This window comes from Bos mutus, chromosome 3 (genome assembly GCF_027580195.1).
Source record: "Bos mutus isolate GX-2022 chromosome 3, NWIPB_WYAK_1.1, whole genome shotgun sequence".
NCBI classification, from domain to species: domain Eukaryota; kingdom Metazoa; phylum Chordata; class Mammalia; order Artiodactyla; family Bovidae; genus Bos; species Bos mutus.
Window position 1 is genome coordinate 20,997,656 of NC_091619.1, and position 20,576 is coordinate 21,018,231.

At 44.9% G+C, this 20,576-nt stretch overlaps 1 protein-coding gene across 4 annotated transcripts; it reads right to left on the reverse strand.

Annotated features, from left to right (window-relative positions):
* Window positions 1-3,295: 3,295 nt before the first annotated feature.
* On the reverse strand, window positions 3,296-18,421 carry LOC102266187 (ETS translocation variant 3). Of its 4 annotated transcripts, none has more exons than XM_070367380.1 (6): window positions 18,242-18,321; window positions 17,498-17,845; window positions 16,236-16,291; window positions 15,402-15,639; window positions 14,058-14,173; window positions 3,296-7,930 (listed from the first exon to the last, which is right to left on the reverse strand). In XM_070367380.1, the coding sequence occupies exons 3-6, from the start codon at window positions 16,279-16,281 to the stop codon at window positions 6,801-6,803; spliced, it is 1,530 nt and encodes a 509-aa protein (XP_070223481.1). In that variant the 5' UTR covers window positions 16,282-16,291; window positions 17,498-17,845; window positions 18,242-18,321; the 3' UTR covers window positions 3,296-6,800. The 4 variants fall into 4 exon arrangements, with proteins under 4 accessions (XP_070223481.1, XP_070223479.1, XP_070223478.1 ...); XM_070367378.1 differs by having other exon boundaries at window positions 16,236-16,294; XM_070367377.1 differs by lacking the exon at window positions 17,498-17,845 and having other exon boundaries at window positions 18,242-18,421.
* Window positions 18,422-20,576: the final 2,155 nt, after the last annotated feature.

The window sequence follows — 20,576 nt, forward strand, 5'->3', positions numbered from 1 at the left end:
CTGCTGCTCTCCACCCAGGCGCCCCTTCCCAGTAAAGTCTCTTGCTTTCTCAGCATATGTGTCTCCTTGGATAATTCATTTCCAAATGTTAGACAAGAGCACACTCTCGGGCCCTGAAAGGGTCCCCCTTCCTGTACCAAGTATTTTACCTCTCCTGAGAGGGGCCAACGCAAGTGATGTGAAGGCACAAGCCTCCACATATAGAGTACAGGCATAAATATCATAAAAAAGGACTAAATGCTTTATGTGTATCATCTTCACAACAATCCTATAAAATAGATAGAGGCATGGAGAGGTTCCATAATCTGCCCAAGGCCTAACACTCAGTAAAATGGCAGGGGTGGGACTATGGGATTAGAGCCAATTCCAGTTTATCTCCCTTCCTCAGGGAGTCAACACGCCCAGCTCCTGAGAGAGAAGGGAAGCAGAAGCTGTGACAAGAGGAGTAGGGGCGGTGAAGTGGGGGGATGTCCGAGACAGCAGTCCTCCCCGTTCTCAATATTCCTAACCAGCATTCTCCATCCAGACAGTCGAGCCTCCTTTGAATATTTCTTCTCATTCGTTTATCCAGTAAACACGCATCAAGCCTCCTCAGGCTCCAGGCAGTGTGCTAGGCACTGGGGAAAATGAACCGACCCTGTACCAGCCCTTGGCTTCCAGACCATCCCATGAGAAACCAGACTGGCAGAACACTGATAACAGTATGTGAGGGTGGTGGACAGAGGTAAGCCCAGGAGAGGCCGCTGGAGGCAATGACATCTGAGTTAAATTCTGAATAAAATGTACTTGGTCAGGTGAAGTGGAGGGAAGTGTCTCCAGGCGGTGAGTTCAGCGGGGCCAAGAGGCCTTGTGGCACGAGTGGTTAAGAACACAGGTAGTGGGGCCTGAACCCTGGTCACACCAGTTCACGTCTCTATGGCTTGGTGGTGCAGTGGTTGTTTTGGGTGGAGCTTGGGCTTCATGTGGGGTGGCTGAGTGTGTGTGCGCACATGTGTGGGGTTAAGGACGAGGCCGGGAGGGTAAATGGAGACCAGATTATGAAGGGCCTTCTAAACTAAACTAAGGACTGTAAACAGGGAGGTGATGAGCCTCTGAAGGGTTAACTCCTTATTCATTCATCTTTTAAAAAAATTCTTTAAATTGGAAAATAATTGCTTTACAATGTTACGTTGGGTTCTGCCGTACATCAACATGAATCAGCCGTAGGTATACCGACTCACTCATCTTGACAGGCTCTGAGATTTATACTTTCTCATCTCTCAAACCCTGAAACCCCCTCCCCTGCCTGTGTTCTCATGCTGAAGCTCCATGTCTTTCCTTACTTCTTCCCCTCTGCTCACCATCACTCACTCCTCTCTTTGCTCAGAATTTGAATAACTGCTGTATAATTCTGTGCATTGAATGGCCAACAGGGGGTGGCAGGACCAGTGGCCTGGGATCCTTCCTGATCTCAAAATGACATCCAGTTTCATTCCTAACAAGCCTCACTTTGCTTTCAGCAGCCTGAGGATGGGAAAGAATCAGGAGGCTCTCTTAGAGAGTCTGAATCCAAGCCCAATCATTCCCAGCTTGATTTGGGTTGCTTCCAATACTTTGGCCACCTGATGCGAAGAGCTGCCTAGTTTGAAAAGACCCTGATGCTGGCAAAGATTGAGGGCAGGAGGAGAAGGGGACGACAGAGGAGATGGTTGGATGGCATCACCAACTCAATGCACTTGAGTTTGGGTAGAGTTGGTTGTCCAGATGGACAGGGAGGCCTGGGGTGCTGCGGTTCACGGGGTCGCAAAGAGTCGGACACGACTAAGCGACTGAACTGAACTGAGGGAGTCAACCAGTCAGCCTCTATTACATCACTTTTTCCTGCCAAAATGAGTTAATAGTCTCATGATAGCAGAGATGTTCACTTCACAAGCTGGCCTTCCTGCTCCTTGGCCTAGCTCAAACTCTTCTGCGTAATACTGGGGGTGACCACTGCTAGCAGAATAAAATGTAAACTCTAGGTATCTCCTAAGACCCTTCATAACCCATCCTAGTTTGCCCCTTTGGCCTTACCCCTCATAAATTCCAGCCTTCTCGAACTCACAGGATCCTTTCATAGAAGTCAAATTTAACACCTGGCTATGACTCTACAAATGTTGGGCTCAATTTGCCTATCTCAAGAGTAAAATGAGATTACTTAGTTTGGATTTGAGAGTCCCTTGGACAGCAAGATCAAACCAGTCGATCCTAAAGGAAATCAACCCTGGATATTCACTGGAAGGACTGATGCTGAAGCCCTAATATGTTTGCCACTTGATGTGAAGAGCTGACTCTTTGGAAAAGACAGATGCTGGGAAAGATTGAAGGCAAAAGAAGGGGACGTCAGAGGATGAAATGGTTAGATAGCATCAGCAACTCAATGGACATGAATTTGAGCAAACTCTGGAAAACAGTGAAGGACAGAGGAGCAGCCTGGCATGCTGCAGTCCACGGGGTTGCGAAGTGTTGGACACAATTTGGCGACTGAACGACGAAAAGCCTGGCACCATTTTTGTTCGGATGTGTTATGTGATACTTAAGTTCTCCTCCTACTTCTCTTGACTCTTGTCCTCTTCTGGGAAATACTAGGTTTCCCTCACACTGGCCTTTCATATACTTAAAAAACAAAACAAAGGACCTGTCTTGCAGTCCAGTGGTTGAGACTGTGCTCCCAACGCAGGGGGTACAGGTTCAATCCCTGGTTGGGTAAGATTCTGCAAGCTGCGGCTAAAAAACATAATAACAAAACCATCTTTATTGCGATTATTACTCACATACCAGAAGAGTCACCCTTTCAGGAGTGGCTAATTCAGTGTGTTTTCTGTTCAAATTGTACAACTACCATCACTAACTCTGGAACATTTTTATCACCCCCCAAAAGAAAATGTGACCCATTACCAATCTACACAGCAACCATTAACCTGTGTTTTTTCTACAGATTTGCCTATTCTGAATACTTCATACTTCATACAAAGTGTGGCCTACTGTTTCTGGCTTTGCCATGTACTCTGAATGAATTCTCCCATCAATTTGGAGGGTGAAATTTCCCAACCAACTTGTCTGTGGCTGCAGTGGTATTCTATCCAGAAGCAGCCATCAACACAAGGAAACTGACCATCTCCAAAACTGTTAAGGGACCTGCCCTCACTATGTTGGTCCCTGCACAACAGGAATCAAGTGTGGGGGTGGGTGAACGAGTGTGCACGCAGCAGATGCTCTGGCACAACCACCCTGGCTCGGCGTGGCAACAACAAAACCAACACTCTGCAAACGTTACTTAAAAGTACTTTTTTTTTTTTATTTAACTTTAACTTCTGAGGTAAAATACTTTTTTTTTTCTTTCAACTTCCATAACAAAATACAGAGCTATCAGATACCCCTGGAAAAAATATGTATATTATACATATATTTCTATAACATTACATCATATATATATAATATATATATGCAAAAATTTGAAGACTTTATAGAAAGCAGAACATCTAAAAGGCACTGCACAATGGAGTGAGGATTACTTACATGTTATGTACATATACACACTATTCTGCTTAAGCGGGTAACTAGTGAAGTCACCTTTCATGTGTGAATTTCCAAATATCCCTGCATCACAATTTTATAACTCAAAGAATGCCTAAATATTTCAAAACAAATTAACTGGTAACGCCCCACCCCCACCCTGCCAAGAACAAAAAAATCGAACAGTTCTTGAAAGACTGGATCAGTTTTCCCCCAAATTTAAAAGTATATTTCATTACTGTCTATAAAACAAAGAACACAAACATATTTATGGAATAAATAAAAAACAAGGGACAAACAGCCAACTAACTGACTCTACCCGCTTGGTAAGAAGTGATATACTTCAACTATTTTTTTCTTTTAATGCTTCTGAAAGTTTCTTGGCCCACTGAGGACTAGGGTGCAGTGATTCCCTGTTAGCGAGCTGGGTTTAATGCAGTGCAGCTTGAAAACTGGGGTTGGAGGGACTTACTGTTCATTTTTCACTCCTAGCGGTTCTTAAAAAACAAACACTCAGCAAGTCTGGATGCCCTGAAGATGTCTCTATACTGTGTTCTTCCCTATAGCCAGAAAAGCAAACGGCTTGCAACAACATGCTCTTGATTAATACAAGTTCAGAATGTGTCTTTGCAAATTTTTAAACATTTGGCACAGCAAAAGTTGGAAAAAATGGGGAGGGAAAATAGACCTGGTGTTGTCCCCCTCCTTCCACATGCTGTCAGTGATGAGATGTTCACAGAAGAGAATGACCTGGCTTTGTGCCAGGCTTATGACCGGCGCTGCCAGGAGTGGACTTAGGGGAGAAAAACTATCTCCCACCCCTTTGCCCCAGGATATATCAATGACCTCCACATCCCCTGGTCCACTTCCCAGGCAATCCCAAGTTCAGCTCTGAGTAGTACCCTCCCCCAACCCCAGTGTGCAGTGCAAATCAACCAACAATTTACTGGTGGAATGGCAATCAAAGGAAACAGTTAAACATCAAACAGTTTCTTAAAGCCAAAAACAGTTTTCATGGAGTTGAACATTTTTTGAGTGTTTTTCAAGTGTAAAAGCAGTTACTTTTTATTCAAACAGAAGCAGCATCTAGGAATTAATTCTGGCACTTGGGTTCTAGGGGGTTACAGGTACGCATCATGGATTTTTCTCTCTCTTTTTTAAAGGCCTCATGTCTATTCCTGAGTTCATACTGACACCTGCCGGCGCCTCCGCTCCAGTGGACAGAGGTGGTGGGCAGCCAGCCTCCCTGGTTAGATTGGGCAATGCCAAGCAGAGATGCCTCTTCCACCTGCCTGGGCTTGCTATTCTGATTCGAGGTAAGTCGAGGTACAGAGAAAGGAACCGATAAAAACACAACCAACCAAAGGCAGCCTGAGTTGTTAGGGACCACTCTCCTAATCCTTTTTCCAGGGAAAGACAAGTCACTCATGGAATTTCAAACAAAGGGGAGGACAACTGCCAAAAAAAAAAGGCATGATGGACTCAAGTCATCTTAAACCATCTAATAACTCACTCACCTGCTCTAACCTTTCCCGGGCTCCTCTCTCAAGCATGCACTCCAGTTTAAAAAAAGACCCCCCACCCCCACCATAAAAAGACAACCCTCAAGTGCTTCTTAGGACATAGAGTTCACCTAGGGTAAGATGGAGTCAGGAATTTCTCGAAAGCATCCCTGTGCCCACTTCCTGCCCCTACCAGATATGCAGTTATTCCCCCCTCTGCTGCTTGAGGGTCTGAGCCATGTTAGGTATTTCTGTATCTATGTACTACATGTGCGCACACGTACACACAGCTGGCTGTGGATTCTGTCTGCCCTTAGTCCAGGTTCCTTTTGCTTCACATATGATCAATACCTTCCCATTCCTTTGAAGTTGATGCAACAGAACTTCCCATGAAGAAACAATCCCTGGAGTTTCATGGACAGTCAACTGATCTTAAGAATTAGTACGATCTAGGGGAATGGGTATGGCAAGAATGGCAACACATCAGGACAGACCCCCACGGTTCACTTCTGCCAGCCCCGTGGCATCTGTCTGCCTTCTGTGTTTCCTATCCACCTCTTCCTTCAACCTCATACACATCCACTTGTACCCCCAGCCACCTTCTGCATTTCCAAGTATAATTTGCCCTTAAAGCCCACAATCCTGCCTTTCTGCTACCCATCCCAATAACATCAAGTGGGGATGATTAAATACCAGCTTAAAGTTTAACCATTTCCAACACCTCTGGATTATCTGAAAAGCTGTCCATGCCCTTTTACAGGTTTACGCTGACAGACCCGTATCATGTTGAAGTATGTTCATTGTTAAGGCTTTGACTGAAGAAAACGGTAAGAGCAGCAGACACAACAGAGACATCTTCAACTCGTGTCTCAGTCAACTCGCTCACAGTCACACACTGGTTTGGCTCCCTAAACGCACGGTGGAAAAAAAAATAATAATTTTTGTGTTTTTGTTTTTAAAGGCATCAGGTTACTTCCTTCTGTCCTCTTCTTTCTTCCCTGAACAAGAGTTTACGACTCCTCATGGCTTCTTAATAGAGGAAGTAGGTGAAATGTCCAAGAAATTCACAGCAGGGCTTCCTGTCTCAACCAGGTAGCTGAGGCTTGGTGCCTGTGCCTTCCCAGCCCCGCTCTAACTGGCAGTACATTTCATGTTTCCTGAAAACATTCTATATCAAAAAAAAAAAAAGCCAAACAACAACAAAGGGAAAAAGAAAAAGAGCAACACGTGAACATCCCCCTGCCCCAGTAAGACAGATTATCTTACTCCTCCCCTGAAATAATTATAAAGAAACATTTCAGGCAAAATACTTAGTATTAATGGTCTCTCGCTGCTCAACCTCCCAACCATGCCCCTTTCCCTTTATGTGTCTCTCTCAGAGCAAAATAAATTCATTAATGGCTTTCCATATATAAATACAATAGAAAAGAAATAAGTCTGGAACCTGAACTATTATGGGACCAAACAGTTTCTTGGCCCTCTGGGAGTTTGTCAAAGTGTAAGCCTCAATAGGAAAGAGGCTCTTTCTCTTTTCAGTTCAATACCAATCCCGTCCTACTCACCAGGAAAAAGTGTGTTCACATCCCACCTAATTTACAACAGAAGACACCCCATCCTACCCCCAAAACAAAAATACAAGTCTACACCCCTAGAATGATCAAACCAGTCTAATTCCCTCCCCACCCCCCACCCTGAAATCTTGCTACATAAATACATGTGTGTGTTTTGATTATAGTATAAACAGCTCCCAATCCTCTTCCAGTTCTAAGCATCAGCAGCAGCTGTTGCCAAGCCCCGGGGTCCGGACCCATTCCAGAGAAACTTGCCATTCTTACTCAGGGCTTCAGGGTCATCATTCCAGCGCCGCTTCAACCGAAGCTTGGGGGGCATTAGGGCATCTTCTTTCTTCTCAGGTGCCCCGGGCTCTTTGCCAGGCCTGTCCTCACTGTCTTCAGACACCTCCAGGGGTTCTTCACTTGGGGCGCTAATGGGTACAGAGGGCCACACAGGCGGTGCAGCCGGGCGGGCAAAGATGGTGCTTTTTTCCTCCTCCGTGGTCCTGCCTGGCACAGTGCCCTCTTCTTGAGAGCGCTCCTCCTTCTCCCGTGCCGACTGCCTGAGGCTCTCAGGAGCCTTTTCCAACGCTGGCTCCACCTTAATCCTCGGTGGGACAGGAGTCAGTGTGGGAACAGGGACAGGTGCTGCCTCCTCGCTGCTCTCCACCCTCTCCCGGTTCTTCCGCCCGACGGGTGGGGGCTGCAGCTTGATGGAAAACTGGGATGGCTCCTCGGGGTGCGCCTGGCACTGCAGTGGTGGCACCATGAGCCCTGGGTACCGAGGGAATGTCCGTGGACTCAGATGGTAGTTGAACACGGAACAGGCTTGAGAGTGAAGGTAGTGTTTCATTTCCTCAGGGCTGAAGGAGAAGCGACTGCTGCTGGTGAAGGGGCTCAGGCCTGGCGAGGGGCTGTAGGAGAAGATGGTGGGGGTCAGGGGCAGGGCTGGTGAGACGGGGACGTGAAGGACACCTCCGCGGCCTGGGATCGGAGAGACAGCGAAGGGACTGTGGGGGTCAGGGTACATCCCTGGCCTGGAGAACAAAGGAAGCATGATGTCAGGCTTGCGCTTCTGGTGGCCAATCCCTCCACCCACGGCACTTCGGGAGGACATGAGATCCACGCCCCGGCGCCAGTCAGCGGCTGGGCCATCCTCCAGCTCTGAAAGCTCCACCTTTCTATCAATGCCATTGCTTGACTCCTGGCCAGAAGCAGTTAGAGAGCTAGCAGAGAACCGCCCTGGCTGCACATCACTCGTTGGAGAATGGGTGTCCAGAGGTGGGAAATGGAAGCGGGAAGAGCCTGTTGGCACTGGTGGTGCACTCTGGGGAACCACACCTGTGAGGGTGGGAAAGACAAAAGGCCACTTTAGAGGTCTAGTCATGCATGATCGGCAATTTAACTGACACTAAATAAGTACAAAATGTTGAAGAGCAACAGGAAACAAACATTCCAGCTGGACTGAATCTCTCACCTGCTTGTCTTTTCAGCTTCCTCCATTCAATTTAGTTGCCGCCTTTCTCTAGCCTCTTACTCACTTTGTTTTCCTAGTACTCATTACTATCTAAAATATCATTTGCTTGTTTATCTGTTTTCTAAACCCCATGAAGGCAGGGATTTCTTATTTGCAAGTAGATTTCCAGCAGTTCAGGGCTGAATAATCAGTAGGCTCTTAAGAACTATCAGTTGAATGAATGAGTGTAAGAGTGTGTATATACAGTATATAACACCTGCTTCAATTCTCAGGTTTACAAATGGTCTTTTCTTATTTTCGTTATTTGGGCCACGTCTATAAAGCAAGCAAACAAACCAAAACCAACAGACAAAACTGGGGATGATGTGTATGTAAACAATGCATTAAAAGCTTGAAGACCCTGTACCTCACAAATATGAACATGACCAAGACCGCATTTTAAGATAAAAACACAACAAAGGGCCATGTTTGTTAAGGCAGGTTCTCATGGTGTGTCTTTTATCATTTCTGACATACAACCACTTCTTTAGAGTCTAATATTTTTCAATCTCTCCAAATCTATGTTCTATTATATAAATTCTGTATAACAATCTCCATTCCCATCCTGCTTTCCATGCCTTTCAACCACTGAGGAGGCTGGAACAAAGTCCAGTCCCTACCACCCGTCTCCCAAATTTGTGGACTGAGATCTGAAGCTCTAAGCAGAAACCAACACTGCGCTACACAAGCCAACTTTAGAGGCTCGCAAGTTCTCTAGGGCCCTCAGAAGTCCTTCTGATAATCAGAGCATAAGACGTCTGAGGCCTCAGGGGCCCTATGGGCTCCTGGGAGGTATCAGTGTCTTCTATCACTGATGATGTCAGGAGGGCTATTTTTACCTTGAGGGAAGGATAAAGGAGAAGAAAAAGTAAGAAAAACCCCAAATAAGTGCAAGTGTGGTGACATAGGAGAAGAAACAAAAAGGTGCACAAGATATGATGTGGGGAGGAACTGCCAGCAATCAGCTGTGTTCTGTTCTTGTTACAACAGAGTCATCTTCAGATAGGACCCTGGGGTCAGTTGCTAAGTGCAAGACTGTGTAGCTTTCTCAGCACACTTGTCTGAAGAACACTGTGCCAGAGCAGCATGTCCCAAACTGACGTTCTGCAGAAAACTGTTCCATAGGTTTTTTTTTTTTTTTCTAAAACAACTGATTTTAATTGTGTGATCAGGAAAAACAGATGGATGGACCTGTATATAATTTGAGCAGACTCAGGGGGGTCTCAAAAATATTTCTGCAACCAGCCTATTATAGTGGCTATGATTCTACTTTTTTTTTGATTCTCTTGAATCTTGATTTTGTATTAATAGCACATCTATTTAAAAGCAAAAGAAAAAAACCAAAACACGCCCCCTCCAAAACACTTTTCTGTGTGCTGGTGGACTGAATAAGTATAACATGGAGAGAAACGGAGGTGATAAAGAAGGTCCTGTCTCCTGAACAAGTCAGTTATTTGTTTTGGTTTTTCCAAGTGGAAGATAGATATCTCAGTCTCTCCATGGGCTAAAGATACATTGTCAATTTGCAAAAATGGAGATAGAACACAGAGCATTTCCCAAGTGGGTTTAGAGGGAGTGAAGGAAGGCAATCTGGAGGCAGCATTCTGGATCCCTTTAACTAGCTGCTGGAGAAGCAAACGGCAACCCACTCCAGTACTCTTGCCTGGAGAATCCCATGGACGGAGGAGCCTGGTGGGCTACAGTCCACGGGGTCGCAGAGAGTCAGACACGACTGAGCGACTTCACTTTCACTAGCTGCAGCAGTCCTACTTTAGCAGGGCTGGAAAATGTGGGTTTGAATCTTAGTTCTAGCACCTTCTACTTTGTAGCCTGGTACAAATAACCAGTGGGTCTTTGAACCCCTTTGGCAAAATGGGAATAAGGCCCTTGATAAGGTTCAAACCCTGGCCCTACCACTTAATAGCTATGTTATTCTATGTAACTTACTTACCTTTCCAAGTCTCAGTTTCCTTACCTGTAAAACAGATAATAATAGGACTAATCCTCATGCTATGAAAACTACAAGAATTAATATTTGTAAAGTCCTTAAACTAGTACCAGCATATAGCAAATTCCATGTATTTGTTAAAATACATGATTTATTAGAAAATAATCATGGTTTAAAAAGCTAAAACTTTTAAAAGGCATATGGACCATATATTAGATAACAATATTAGAGCAATGTTAAAATTTCCTGAGTATGGTAATGTTACTGTGATTAGGAGGAGAATGTCCTTGTGCCTGGGAGATACATACTGAAGTACACAGGGATAAAGTGTCACATCTGCAACTTAATCTTGAAAGATTTAAAAGTTATATATATAGATAAAGCAAATGTTATCCATTAGTGATTGTAGGTAGAGGATATATGGGTGTTCGCAGTTTTATTTTCTCCCCCTCAATTTTTTTGGTAGCTTGAAAGTTTTCTAAAATAAGGATAAATATAAAAAAAACTGGGGTGGGATAGAGAGGTCTCAAGTTCATCCTTGAACTGGTTTGCCCTGCCCCCAAACCCTGACAAGTAAGCATTTTTACTACATGTCTTCTGCATCTTTCCAATGTTTCTTATAAGTCCATTAAAAATACATGTTAATGTAAAAAAACTTAAGAATACATTAAAAAACGTATTTCTTCTATGTTCAAAAACACAGTTCAAAATAGCCCAACTGTATCAACCCACCATCTAGACAAGATCACTCTAGCCTCCAGGATCTAAGTCCACACAGCGCTGCTCCTCAGAGCATTTATCACATTCCATACTGATAGCTTATCGCTCTTGCTAAATTTTAAGTTCCTTGAGGGAAGTAACTCCCCCATAATCTTTTTGTTTTTAAGTCTTAACACATTATCTGTTGAACAAATTAATGAATCCCAAATCCAGGGAAGGAACGTATGGTCTATTAAATATGAGCTAGATTTCAATAGCTCAATGGCTCAAGAATTGTTTCCTGAGAAACTGCCCAGCAGGTAACTGTACTCAAGCCACCCTGATCCATCTTTGACTCTGCTGTCATCCTCAACGTTATCATTTTAAAACGGGGACACCAAGACATATACTTCACTAAGCGGGGAGGGTGGCATGAGTTACCTCACAAAAACACTGGGCAAAAGTACCTCCATGAAGCAGATGTTCAATAAATGTTACATTTCTTTGTCATCATTAGAAGTTAACCTGAAATGTTTGGTCTATTTGGGTAAAAGTTCTCTATGAACTACTGACTCTAGTTCTTTGGGGTTATCTGCATCCAGGATGTAAAAAACTAGTTGTATCCTTAAAAGAAATGGACTTTTTGCTTTCCCCATGATTTTCTGATCAGGATCTTGAGCCTGGTTAAGAATCAATGTTGATTCAACTGACTTCTGGCCAAACAGGCAGTTCTTGGCCACTACTGTGTGGTTGCTAGGCCAGAGTCTTCACAGAGTGATGGTCTAGATTTCCTTTTCCTGGAAAAGCATATTGGTCCCCATTTAGGTTATCCAAGTGGCTGGATTTGTGGGTTTTCAATAGAAAAAAAATGCAAATGTGAACTCAAGTGGGCCTTAGGAAGCATCACTATGAACAAAGATAGTGGAGGTGATGGAATTTCAGTTGAGCTATTTCAAATCCTAAAAGATGATGCTGTGAAAGTGCCGCACTCAATATGCCAGCAAATTTGGAAAACACAGTAGTGGCCACAGGATTGGAAAATATCAGTTTTCATTCCAATCCCAAAGAAAGGCAATGCCAAAGAATGTTCAAACTACCACACAATTGCACTCATCTCATATGCTAGTAAAGTTATGCTCAAAATTCTCCACGCCAGGTTTCAACAGTATGTGAACCGTGAACTTCCAGATGTTCAAGCTGGTTTTAGAAAAGGCAGAGGAACCAGAGATCAAACTGCCAACATCCACTGGATCATCAGAAAAGCAAGAGGGTTCCAGGAAAACCCCTACTTCTACTTTATTGACTATGCCAAAGCCTTTGACTGTGTGGATCACAACAAACAGTGAAAATTCTGAAAGAGATGGAAATACCAGACCACCTGACCTGCCTCCTGAGAAATCTGTATGCAGGTCAAGAAGTAACAGTTAGAACTGGACATGGAACAACAGACTGGTTCGAAATTGGGAAAGGAGTACCTCAAGGCTGTATATTGTCACCCTGCTTATTTAACTTATATGAAGAGTACATCATGAGAAATGCTGGGCTGGAAGAAGCACAGGCTGGAATCAAGATTGCTGGGAGAAATATCAATAACTTCAGATATGCAGATGACACCACCCTTATGGCAGAAAGTAAAGAACTAAAGAGCCTCTTGATGAAAGTGAAAGAGAAAGAGTGAAAAAGTTGGTTTAAACTCAACATTCAGAAAACTAAAATCACGGCATCCAGTCCCATCACTTCATGGCAAACAGATGGGGACAAAATGGAAACAGTGAGAGACTTTTTTTCCTGGGCTCCAAAATCACTGCAGATGCTGAGTGCAGCCATGAAATTAAAAAATGCTTGCTCCTTGGAAGAAAAGTTATGACCAACCGAGATAGCATATTAAAAAGCAGAGACAAAAGGTCCATCTAGTCAAAGCTATGATTTTTCCAGTAGTTATGTATGGACTTGAGAGCTGAACTATAAAGAATGCTGAGCCCCTAAGAATTGATGCTTTTGAGCTGTGGTGTTGGAGAAGACTCTTGAGAGTCTCTTGGACTGCAAGGAGATCCAACCAGTCAATCCTAAAGGAAATCAGTCCTGAATATTCATTGGAAGGACTGAAGCTGAAGCTTAAACTTCAATACTTTGGCCACCTGATGCAAAGAACTGACTCCTAGAGTCAAAATTCCTCTAGGTACACAGGGAGGGGGCAAGAGTGAAAAATAGAGGAAACAAGATGCCAGTGGTTAGAACAGGTTTGATTTCCTAACACCTCTCCCTCAGGCACAAGGAAAGAAAACAGGTTGTAATTAGAGAGATGCATTCCAATAGTTTTTTTTTAAATGCATGCCCCAGGGACAGGAGGGAGTGGTTACAGGGGAGATGGAACTGTAATGATAGCAGCATCAAGCTAAAACTGCCCTAACTTGTTGTGTGTAGTAATTACATATCTGCCACAGATCTCAGCATATTCTCTCAGCCACACCCCTGCTCTAAATTTTCAGGTTTCTTTCAACTTTTTCCTGAGAAGTTGTAATACTACAGAGTCACAAGCAGACTTCTTTGCCTTATACAATTCCACAAACACAGAGCACTGATGGACTCCTCAGAAATTAGTAAAATACAATCTGTTTTCTTAGGCAGGGGCCCGATTTGCATCTTGAAACAAACAAACATCCTTATCAGAGACTGCCTTCTCCTTCGCTGAGAGGCAGACCCAAAACCTCTGTGAAAAGCTGTAATGGAAAGCTATCCTGTGGAGAGCCTAGAGGGGAAGCCTTGCAACACTTCAGAGAGAAGGTCAAGTAACCCCAGAGTCTTGTTCTCTGAGGAGTTGTTGGTGCAGATCAAAGGCACTGCTTTTCACTGCAAACATATGAACCTCCCCTCCTGTGATCAAGGATGCTGTGGTTTTGATGAGATTCACTTGATAAGGGTGAGCTTGGTTGTTTCATAGAAAATCGGAAGTGTTTTAGAAACTACTTCTTGTCTGTGAAAGAGCCACTGGGCTGGGAGTTGAAATTCTGAATCCTGAACTTAAGGATCAACACAAACCTATGGAATAATATTCCTAAACAGGACAATGCAATAATATCTAGGAGATGACAGATAATATGCAGAAAACAGACCCAAATCAACCAAATTTATCTCAGTGCTGCAGTCTATCACTTCCTGTGAGAAGAATGAGACTAGTTGGCAGAGGGAATCCAGGGGATCATATTACTGTGGTGTTTCTAAATACCCCTTAAACATGACAAATCTGAAGACCTGGGTTTTTAAAATTCTTTTTTAACTCCCCACCAAGAGAGTTGGCATCTTACCACTTGACCGAATGTTGATGAATGGGTAGTTGGGCATCACCAGCTTGTTGAAGTTAAATTTATAAGTAAATCTTTTCCCTTTTGTTTTATGAAGGATCCTCTTGTTGTAATAGTATCTGTAAAAACAAGAATGCATGTCAAATCGTCTTCTAGCTACTGACTGTTTTTGATACACTTAGGTAACGACGACAATCAACAGCTCTTGCTCAGAGTATTACTTGCGAACATCACTATCATTCTTTTGCAGCTTTGCCCTCAGGTTAGGGCTGGGAGACCTAAGAGCTTACTTTTCAGATTCAATTTTCAACAAGATTCCAGTCCTTTACAAAGACAGTCTCTCTTTGAGATCCTGTACACCTATTAGAGCCCCAACCCTTTTCTTGTCTATCTCTCTACGGTTTCAATTCTTTAGTCCATTTCCTTCCTGTTCTACTATACGTCACTGCTTCGTTTCTCTTTTCTGCCTTCCCCAGGTGGGGGCAGACAAATCTCTTGGGAGACCTAATGTGGTTAGTCTGGAGGCCTAAGCTCAGGGCATAGACAAAGGAATGTAGAACTGTTTTATGGTGGCAGGTCAAATAATGGTACATTCTGAGCTGGAAAACAGCAGTCAGCTTGGCCTACTTCACTTTCAAAAGAAGTGAGAGGCTCCAGCAATGTTGCTGCTCAGATTTTACATTCAGGGTCACACAATGAAGGAAGGCAGGGGAATTTCAATGTACCTAGAACCTTGAATATATTCAGTGGCATAGATTATAAACACCCCTGGAGGGGTAAAGGGTTATGAAATATAAAGACTGGCAAGGGGAAAAGAGAACCTGAGAAAAATTAGAGTGACCAATCTTTATAGACAAGCTGGAGCAAACTACGAACCGACAGCCCATTGAGCTCACTGGCTCCTCAACAGTGAGGGCCCCGCCATGCACTAAGCAGTCCTCTTGTGTGCCTGCTTCACTCTTTTTCTAGTGTCTTTCAGGAGTGCCTAAAGAAGAGACAGTCTAATACATTTCCAACGGGGAAGTCTAAACTAATCTTTGGATTACAAATTAGCTCCAATCCAGGTTTCACCACACATTCTCGCCCACTACAGAGCAGAATCGGCTGTCAGGATCCAGTGCCAGCCACGTTGGAATTCCCTCCTACATACAACCAAAGATATGCCTTTTCTCCTCCTGTGCCTATGCCACCCAGATTTAACAGCTCTTCTACTCCCGCTGTAAAGCTACACGTTATTCACTAGTGTCGTCTCTCATTACCTGATACCTTTTTATCTAACACGTACCAAACTACTTAAGCCTCTTTCCAATCTGTTAACACAATGGATTTGGGAATTCTTTTCCTTACCTCAGAGCTCGGCTCAGCTTGTCGTAATTCATCTGTGGTTTGCACTTCCTGCGGCCCCAGAGGCGGGCCACCTCGTCTGGATCCTTGATGACAAATTCCCCATACTCTCCCTGCTGCCAGGCAATGACATGGCGGAACTCCTCCTTCTGCAGCAGCTCCAGGATGAAGTGCCACAGCTGGATCTGCCGGGAGCCCGGGGATGACTCTGTTTTATAGGCCCAATCAGGAAACTGATACCCTTTAATATGAAAAGGGCAAGATCAAGGTAGTCAGGAGCTAGGAACATACATACCAGTATCCCCAGCTTCACATTCCGATGCTCAGAAACTCTAGAGTGCTGTGCAAACATGCCACGAACACCCTTTGAGTCAACTGGAGCTAATCACAACAGTGCAGAGGAAGGCAGACTGAAGTTACCTTTCCTTGTGGCAATCATTAAATCTGATAAGAGTTGGGTAGCAGCAGCCAGGTGTCCTAATCTTTTCCCCTTTCAGACTTTACTAAATCTCATGCCTACTTCCTGTGAGGACATGAAAGTTTCAAAGGGAACACACAGGAAAGACAATGTTTTAGAAAACAGCACCTTTTCCCCAAGGTTGGAATTGTTTCTCTAAGAGGAAAGAGACTCGAAAGCTTGGAAATGAGGGTGTGGTGACCACATTTGTTAACATTCATCCATAGGAAAAAGCATACAACTGTCCTAGCAGTATCTACCCTGTCAGGAGGCGGTCAGTCACAGTCTGGCATTTGTGAACCAAGCCCAAATGAAGAGAAAAGGGACCACTGAGGGGCATTCCAGGTACATCAGAAAATGACTGATTAGCTTCTGCTCACCTCCACCTCCTTCTGGCTTTTCCACGACGCTACAGCCCGCTTTCATTTTCACCCTCCTGCTGAGAGACACAAGCCATGTCAATTAATTTAAGGTGTTCTGTGTTTTATCCTCCCAAGGTTTTCTGCCACAGCCTTTTCCCAAACTTCCATTTCCTCATCTTTCCCTCCTTATGTAACCCTCTTTCAAACATGTCACTTCCAGAGTGCTAATCCTCAAGTCGTGAAATGATGATCCTCAGGTCATCAACTTCAAAGACCATAATTCATCTCTTACCTGACTTTAAACCACAAATAGTAAACACTGTTTTTAATATTTGCTTTCTCCCTCCTGACCAATCTTTCAAATGTAAAAAAAGGAAGGGTATGGTGAAATGAGTCCAAAAAGGCAGCCAGAACAAGTCAAACAGTTTGTCTTCTATTACTAGACAGGCCTAGATGCCAAGATACACAAGCCTGAGTTCACCCAGATGTACCAGTTTAAAGAGTAAAAAAAAAAAAAAAACAAAAACCAAAACCCAAATCCATCTGATTGCCACTCAAGAATGAACATCTGATTTTGATTTACTTTCCTGAATTATGTGAGATGGGAAAAGGAAAACTTCTCCCAGTCAGAAACTGCCCCTTCCTCCTTGAAAAACACCCTGGGATACAGGAAGTAAACACACCATATGTACAGTTACTCTATACACGAAAACTCACACTCCTCCCATTTTTCTCTGAGAAAAAAATTTATATTTTCTCCCTTTAACAGAAAGGAAAAAAGAAGCAAGCATTTTTGGGAACCTTCTGTTCAACAAGTGGAGGGAGTCTGGCTGTGATTTGCATTCATTCCATCCAGATTTACAGTTCTTAATAAATTTCCTGCTCCTAGCAGCTAGCAGCCTGTATCTGTTACTCCTTTAGCAAAAAGCAGGGATGAGTAAAATGGCCAGAGAGATATGCAAGCAGGAGAAGGCAGATTTACTCTTACTCAGGCAGTTCCCCAGGGTGAATGACAGGCCCTCAGCACCAACATTAGCAGGAGTCTAGAGGGAATGTAGGTGCCTTGGTGACCCTAGGGCGGGGTGGATACAAATTCCTAATCTTGAAATTTCATCTAACCTAGGATTCCTCTAGATCCTTTGAAATTTTTTTTTTTCCCCTCACCATACACATTTAAGAAGACCAACCAACAAGTTTCGGTCTAAGAAATTACCAAGGAATGAAGATGGATAAATGCCCCAAAGGAAGGAGAAAACAAACAGAAACACACAGTTACATACACAAGATACACAATAACAAGGCCCCAGAGCTGAGGCAGTAGTTTCCTCTCCTGGCTGCTTCCATCTCCGTGACAATGAGGGAGGAAAAACACTAATTTCCCCACGACTCCAGGAAGCTGCCTTGAACGTTAACAACGAGGCTGCTCTGTCGGGTTGCGGAATCTTTATCCTGACATGGGAATGCCTTCACTCACGACGACTCTGGGGTTCAAATCCCGCCGCAACAATGACGTGCCCAGGAAGCTCTCTCCTGACATCCCAACTCTCCGATTTCACCTATAAAGGCCTTCCTCCCAGGAGTCCGGAGGCGCCTCTTCATGCCTTTCGCAAATTCACTCCGAGGACACACTGTCGAAGTAGGGTCACTCATCTTAACTCTGCACAGCCCGGCAGGCCCCTTGCCCTCCCTCGGATTGCGACCATTCCCCATAGAGTGAGGCTTGCAGAGCCTGGTACCGCGCGCGTCCCGGCTTCCACAGCCCCCGGAGCCTCCTATTTATCTGCCTGCCGACCGGGCCTTCCTCTCCCCGTGGTCTCGGGGCTCCGCGGAGCCACCGCAAGAACGCTGCCCGGGTCCCCGTCGCCCCTAAGCCACGGGGGCCCCCTCCCTCCCCCGCCCCCGCGCAGGGGGAGGCCCAGCAGGGTTAGTACGTGGCTCTCCCCGCTGTCCCGGCCGCAGGGACGCCGTCACAGCCGAAGCTTGGGGGTCGGCCGGGACGAGTCGGCGGCGAGGCCGGGACTCACCTCTCCCCGGCACGGTCGGTCTTCGGTCCGGTCTCCTCCGCGGCGTCTCCGGCTCCTCCTCATCCACCCCAGCAGGAAGTGACCTCCTCGGCTGCTTTCGTCACTTCCATCCTCAGCGGAGAGGGCGGGGGAGGAGGCGGCGCCCTCCCGCCGGTCTCCCAGCCGCGCCCCGCCGCACCCAGCCGCGTCTCCCTTTCCTTTCTCCTTTCCGCAGACGCTGGCTTCCGCCCGCACCCCGCCCCCGCCGCGCGCTCCTCCCGCCGCGCTGCCAGCGCAGCTTCCCCGGCGCGGCCCGTGCGTCACGCTGCGGGGGCACGTTACGTACGCTCGTGGCTGGTGGCCGGGCGGCGGGCCTGTGGTCGGCGGGACTAGCAGCGGGATGCGGCGGGCTTTCCCGCCGGTCGGGTGTGGACGAGGCTGTGCCCCGGGGGGGTCTCACCTGTCGCCGGAGGGCACCTCGCAGTTCTCCCTGGAAGGGGCCCGGCTCCGACTTGAAGCTTCCCCCAGACCACTGAGAGGGTGGGGTCCTCCGTTTCTCCTTAAAAGGGGCCTGCGACCTCCAAGAGAGGAGAGGCTTCACAATGGGAAGAGACACCCGCGGACCTCAGAGGGCGTTCTTTACCCTCTTAAGAAAGAGTCTTTTCAGATACTTTGAAAAGACTCCGTGAGGCTTTCTGTGAATCGCCTTGCTTCGGCATTTTTACCCCCTCCGCCCAGACTTAAGGGGATTGTGAAGTTTCTTCGCTGATCCCTGCCCCTCTGCATTTAGCTTAATTTGTCCTAAACAACTTGCACGTCTCCCTAAGTCATTCAGATACATCTCTCCTTTCTTTTTTTCTTTTGTTCCTGCTCAAGCAATGACTAGCATCTTGTCCAATACACTTTTTGTTCTTCCTTTAAGGTTCTTTTTAATAGTAAAGGACCTCAAACAGTTCAACATTAGCTCCATCCCAGCCCCGTATGTTTGAGTGATGTCAAGGCCTAGTTTTACTCCAAAAGAAAAAAAAAAAAAAGGGAGGAATGGGGATCAGTAAAGTTGAAGTGAGTTGAAATGATCAGTAAGAATGTGCCAGAAGTGAAGAAGAGAAATGGAATTGAATGACAATTTGGATAAAGGAGTAAACTTTGTTTTGTACCGCTGTTCTAACTATACGTTTATGTCCTGAATGCCAAGAAGAACATGAAACATCACCATTAGTTAGAAAAGTTGGCTTCCAGTTTTGGGTTTGCCACTCGCTGTTCTCTAGTTACTGTAAATTAGCTAATAAGTTGGTCCCTTCTGGGGCTACAATTGCCTTTTCTGTTTAAAAAGAAAAGAGAATGGTGTTGGTGATACAGGGTCTTTTCTAGTGAGAAAATCCTATGCAGGTGAATAAAATGAGAAAAATTTCAGTGCCATATGGAGATTACTGCGATTGCTTTAACCTTTGTATTCTATTGCTTTTCTTCAAGTTAATCACTCAAGAAATGCTGCCTGTAATCTTAAATTGTACATGGCGGACCACCTCTGGGAACTGTGCCTCCCATGTAATGAGTGTTAACCTGAAGCATCTTTCTTTAGCACATAGGAAACCTCCTGACTAGGCCCTCTTGGAAATGGCTGCAGGAAGTTCTGAAAAAGTTAACACATCCTGGAATCAGGACTTTACCCCCATCCCTGTTTAATATAAAAGAAGCTTGAATTCGAACTCAGGGAAGGTTCTTTGGGACACTAGTCCACCATCTTCTCTGTCTCCAGGCTTTCTAAATAAAAGTTGCTCTTCCTTGCCCCAACAGCTCATCTCTTGATATATTGATCTGTCATGCTGTGAGCACTACGAACTTGGGCTTGGTAACATTTTACCAGTATTTTCAGCTATACAGTGAGTCTCTTAAGTTCAGAAACTGTCTATCTATCCTTTGTATCTTCTGCATAGGACCTAGAACAATGCTTTATATGTAGATGTCAGGTATTTGGTTAAACATTCTTTTAAAAGTATTGGAATTTGGGGAGTTCCCTGGTTGCCTGGTGGTTAGGATTCAGGCTTTCACTGCCAGGGTACAGGTTCTCTCCCTGGTCAGCGAACTGAGATCCTGCAAGCTGAGCAGTATGGGGAAAGAAAAAAAGGAATTTAGCTAAATGATGTAAATTGTAGTCAGGTCCTAGTGCTTTCACTGACTAGCTGTGTGACCTTGGTTAAGTTACTCAACTTCTCTATAAACATAATACCTATAGTGTCTACTCACGTGGTTGTATTAAATGTGTTAATACATGTAGAGTGGTTAGAGGACAAAATGGCACATTATAAATATGGCAGAGAAACAAATGTTGGTGAAAATAGTCATAAGAACCATC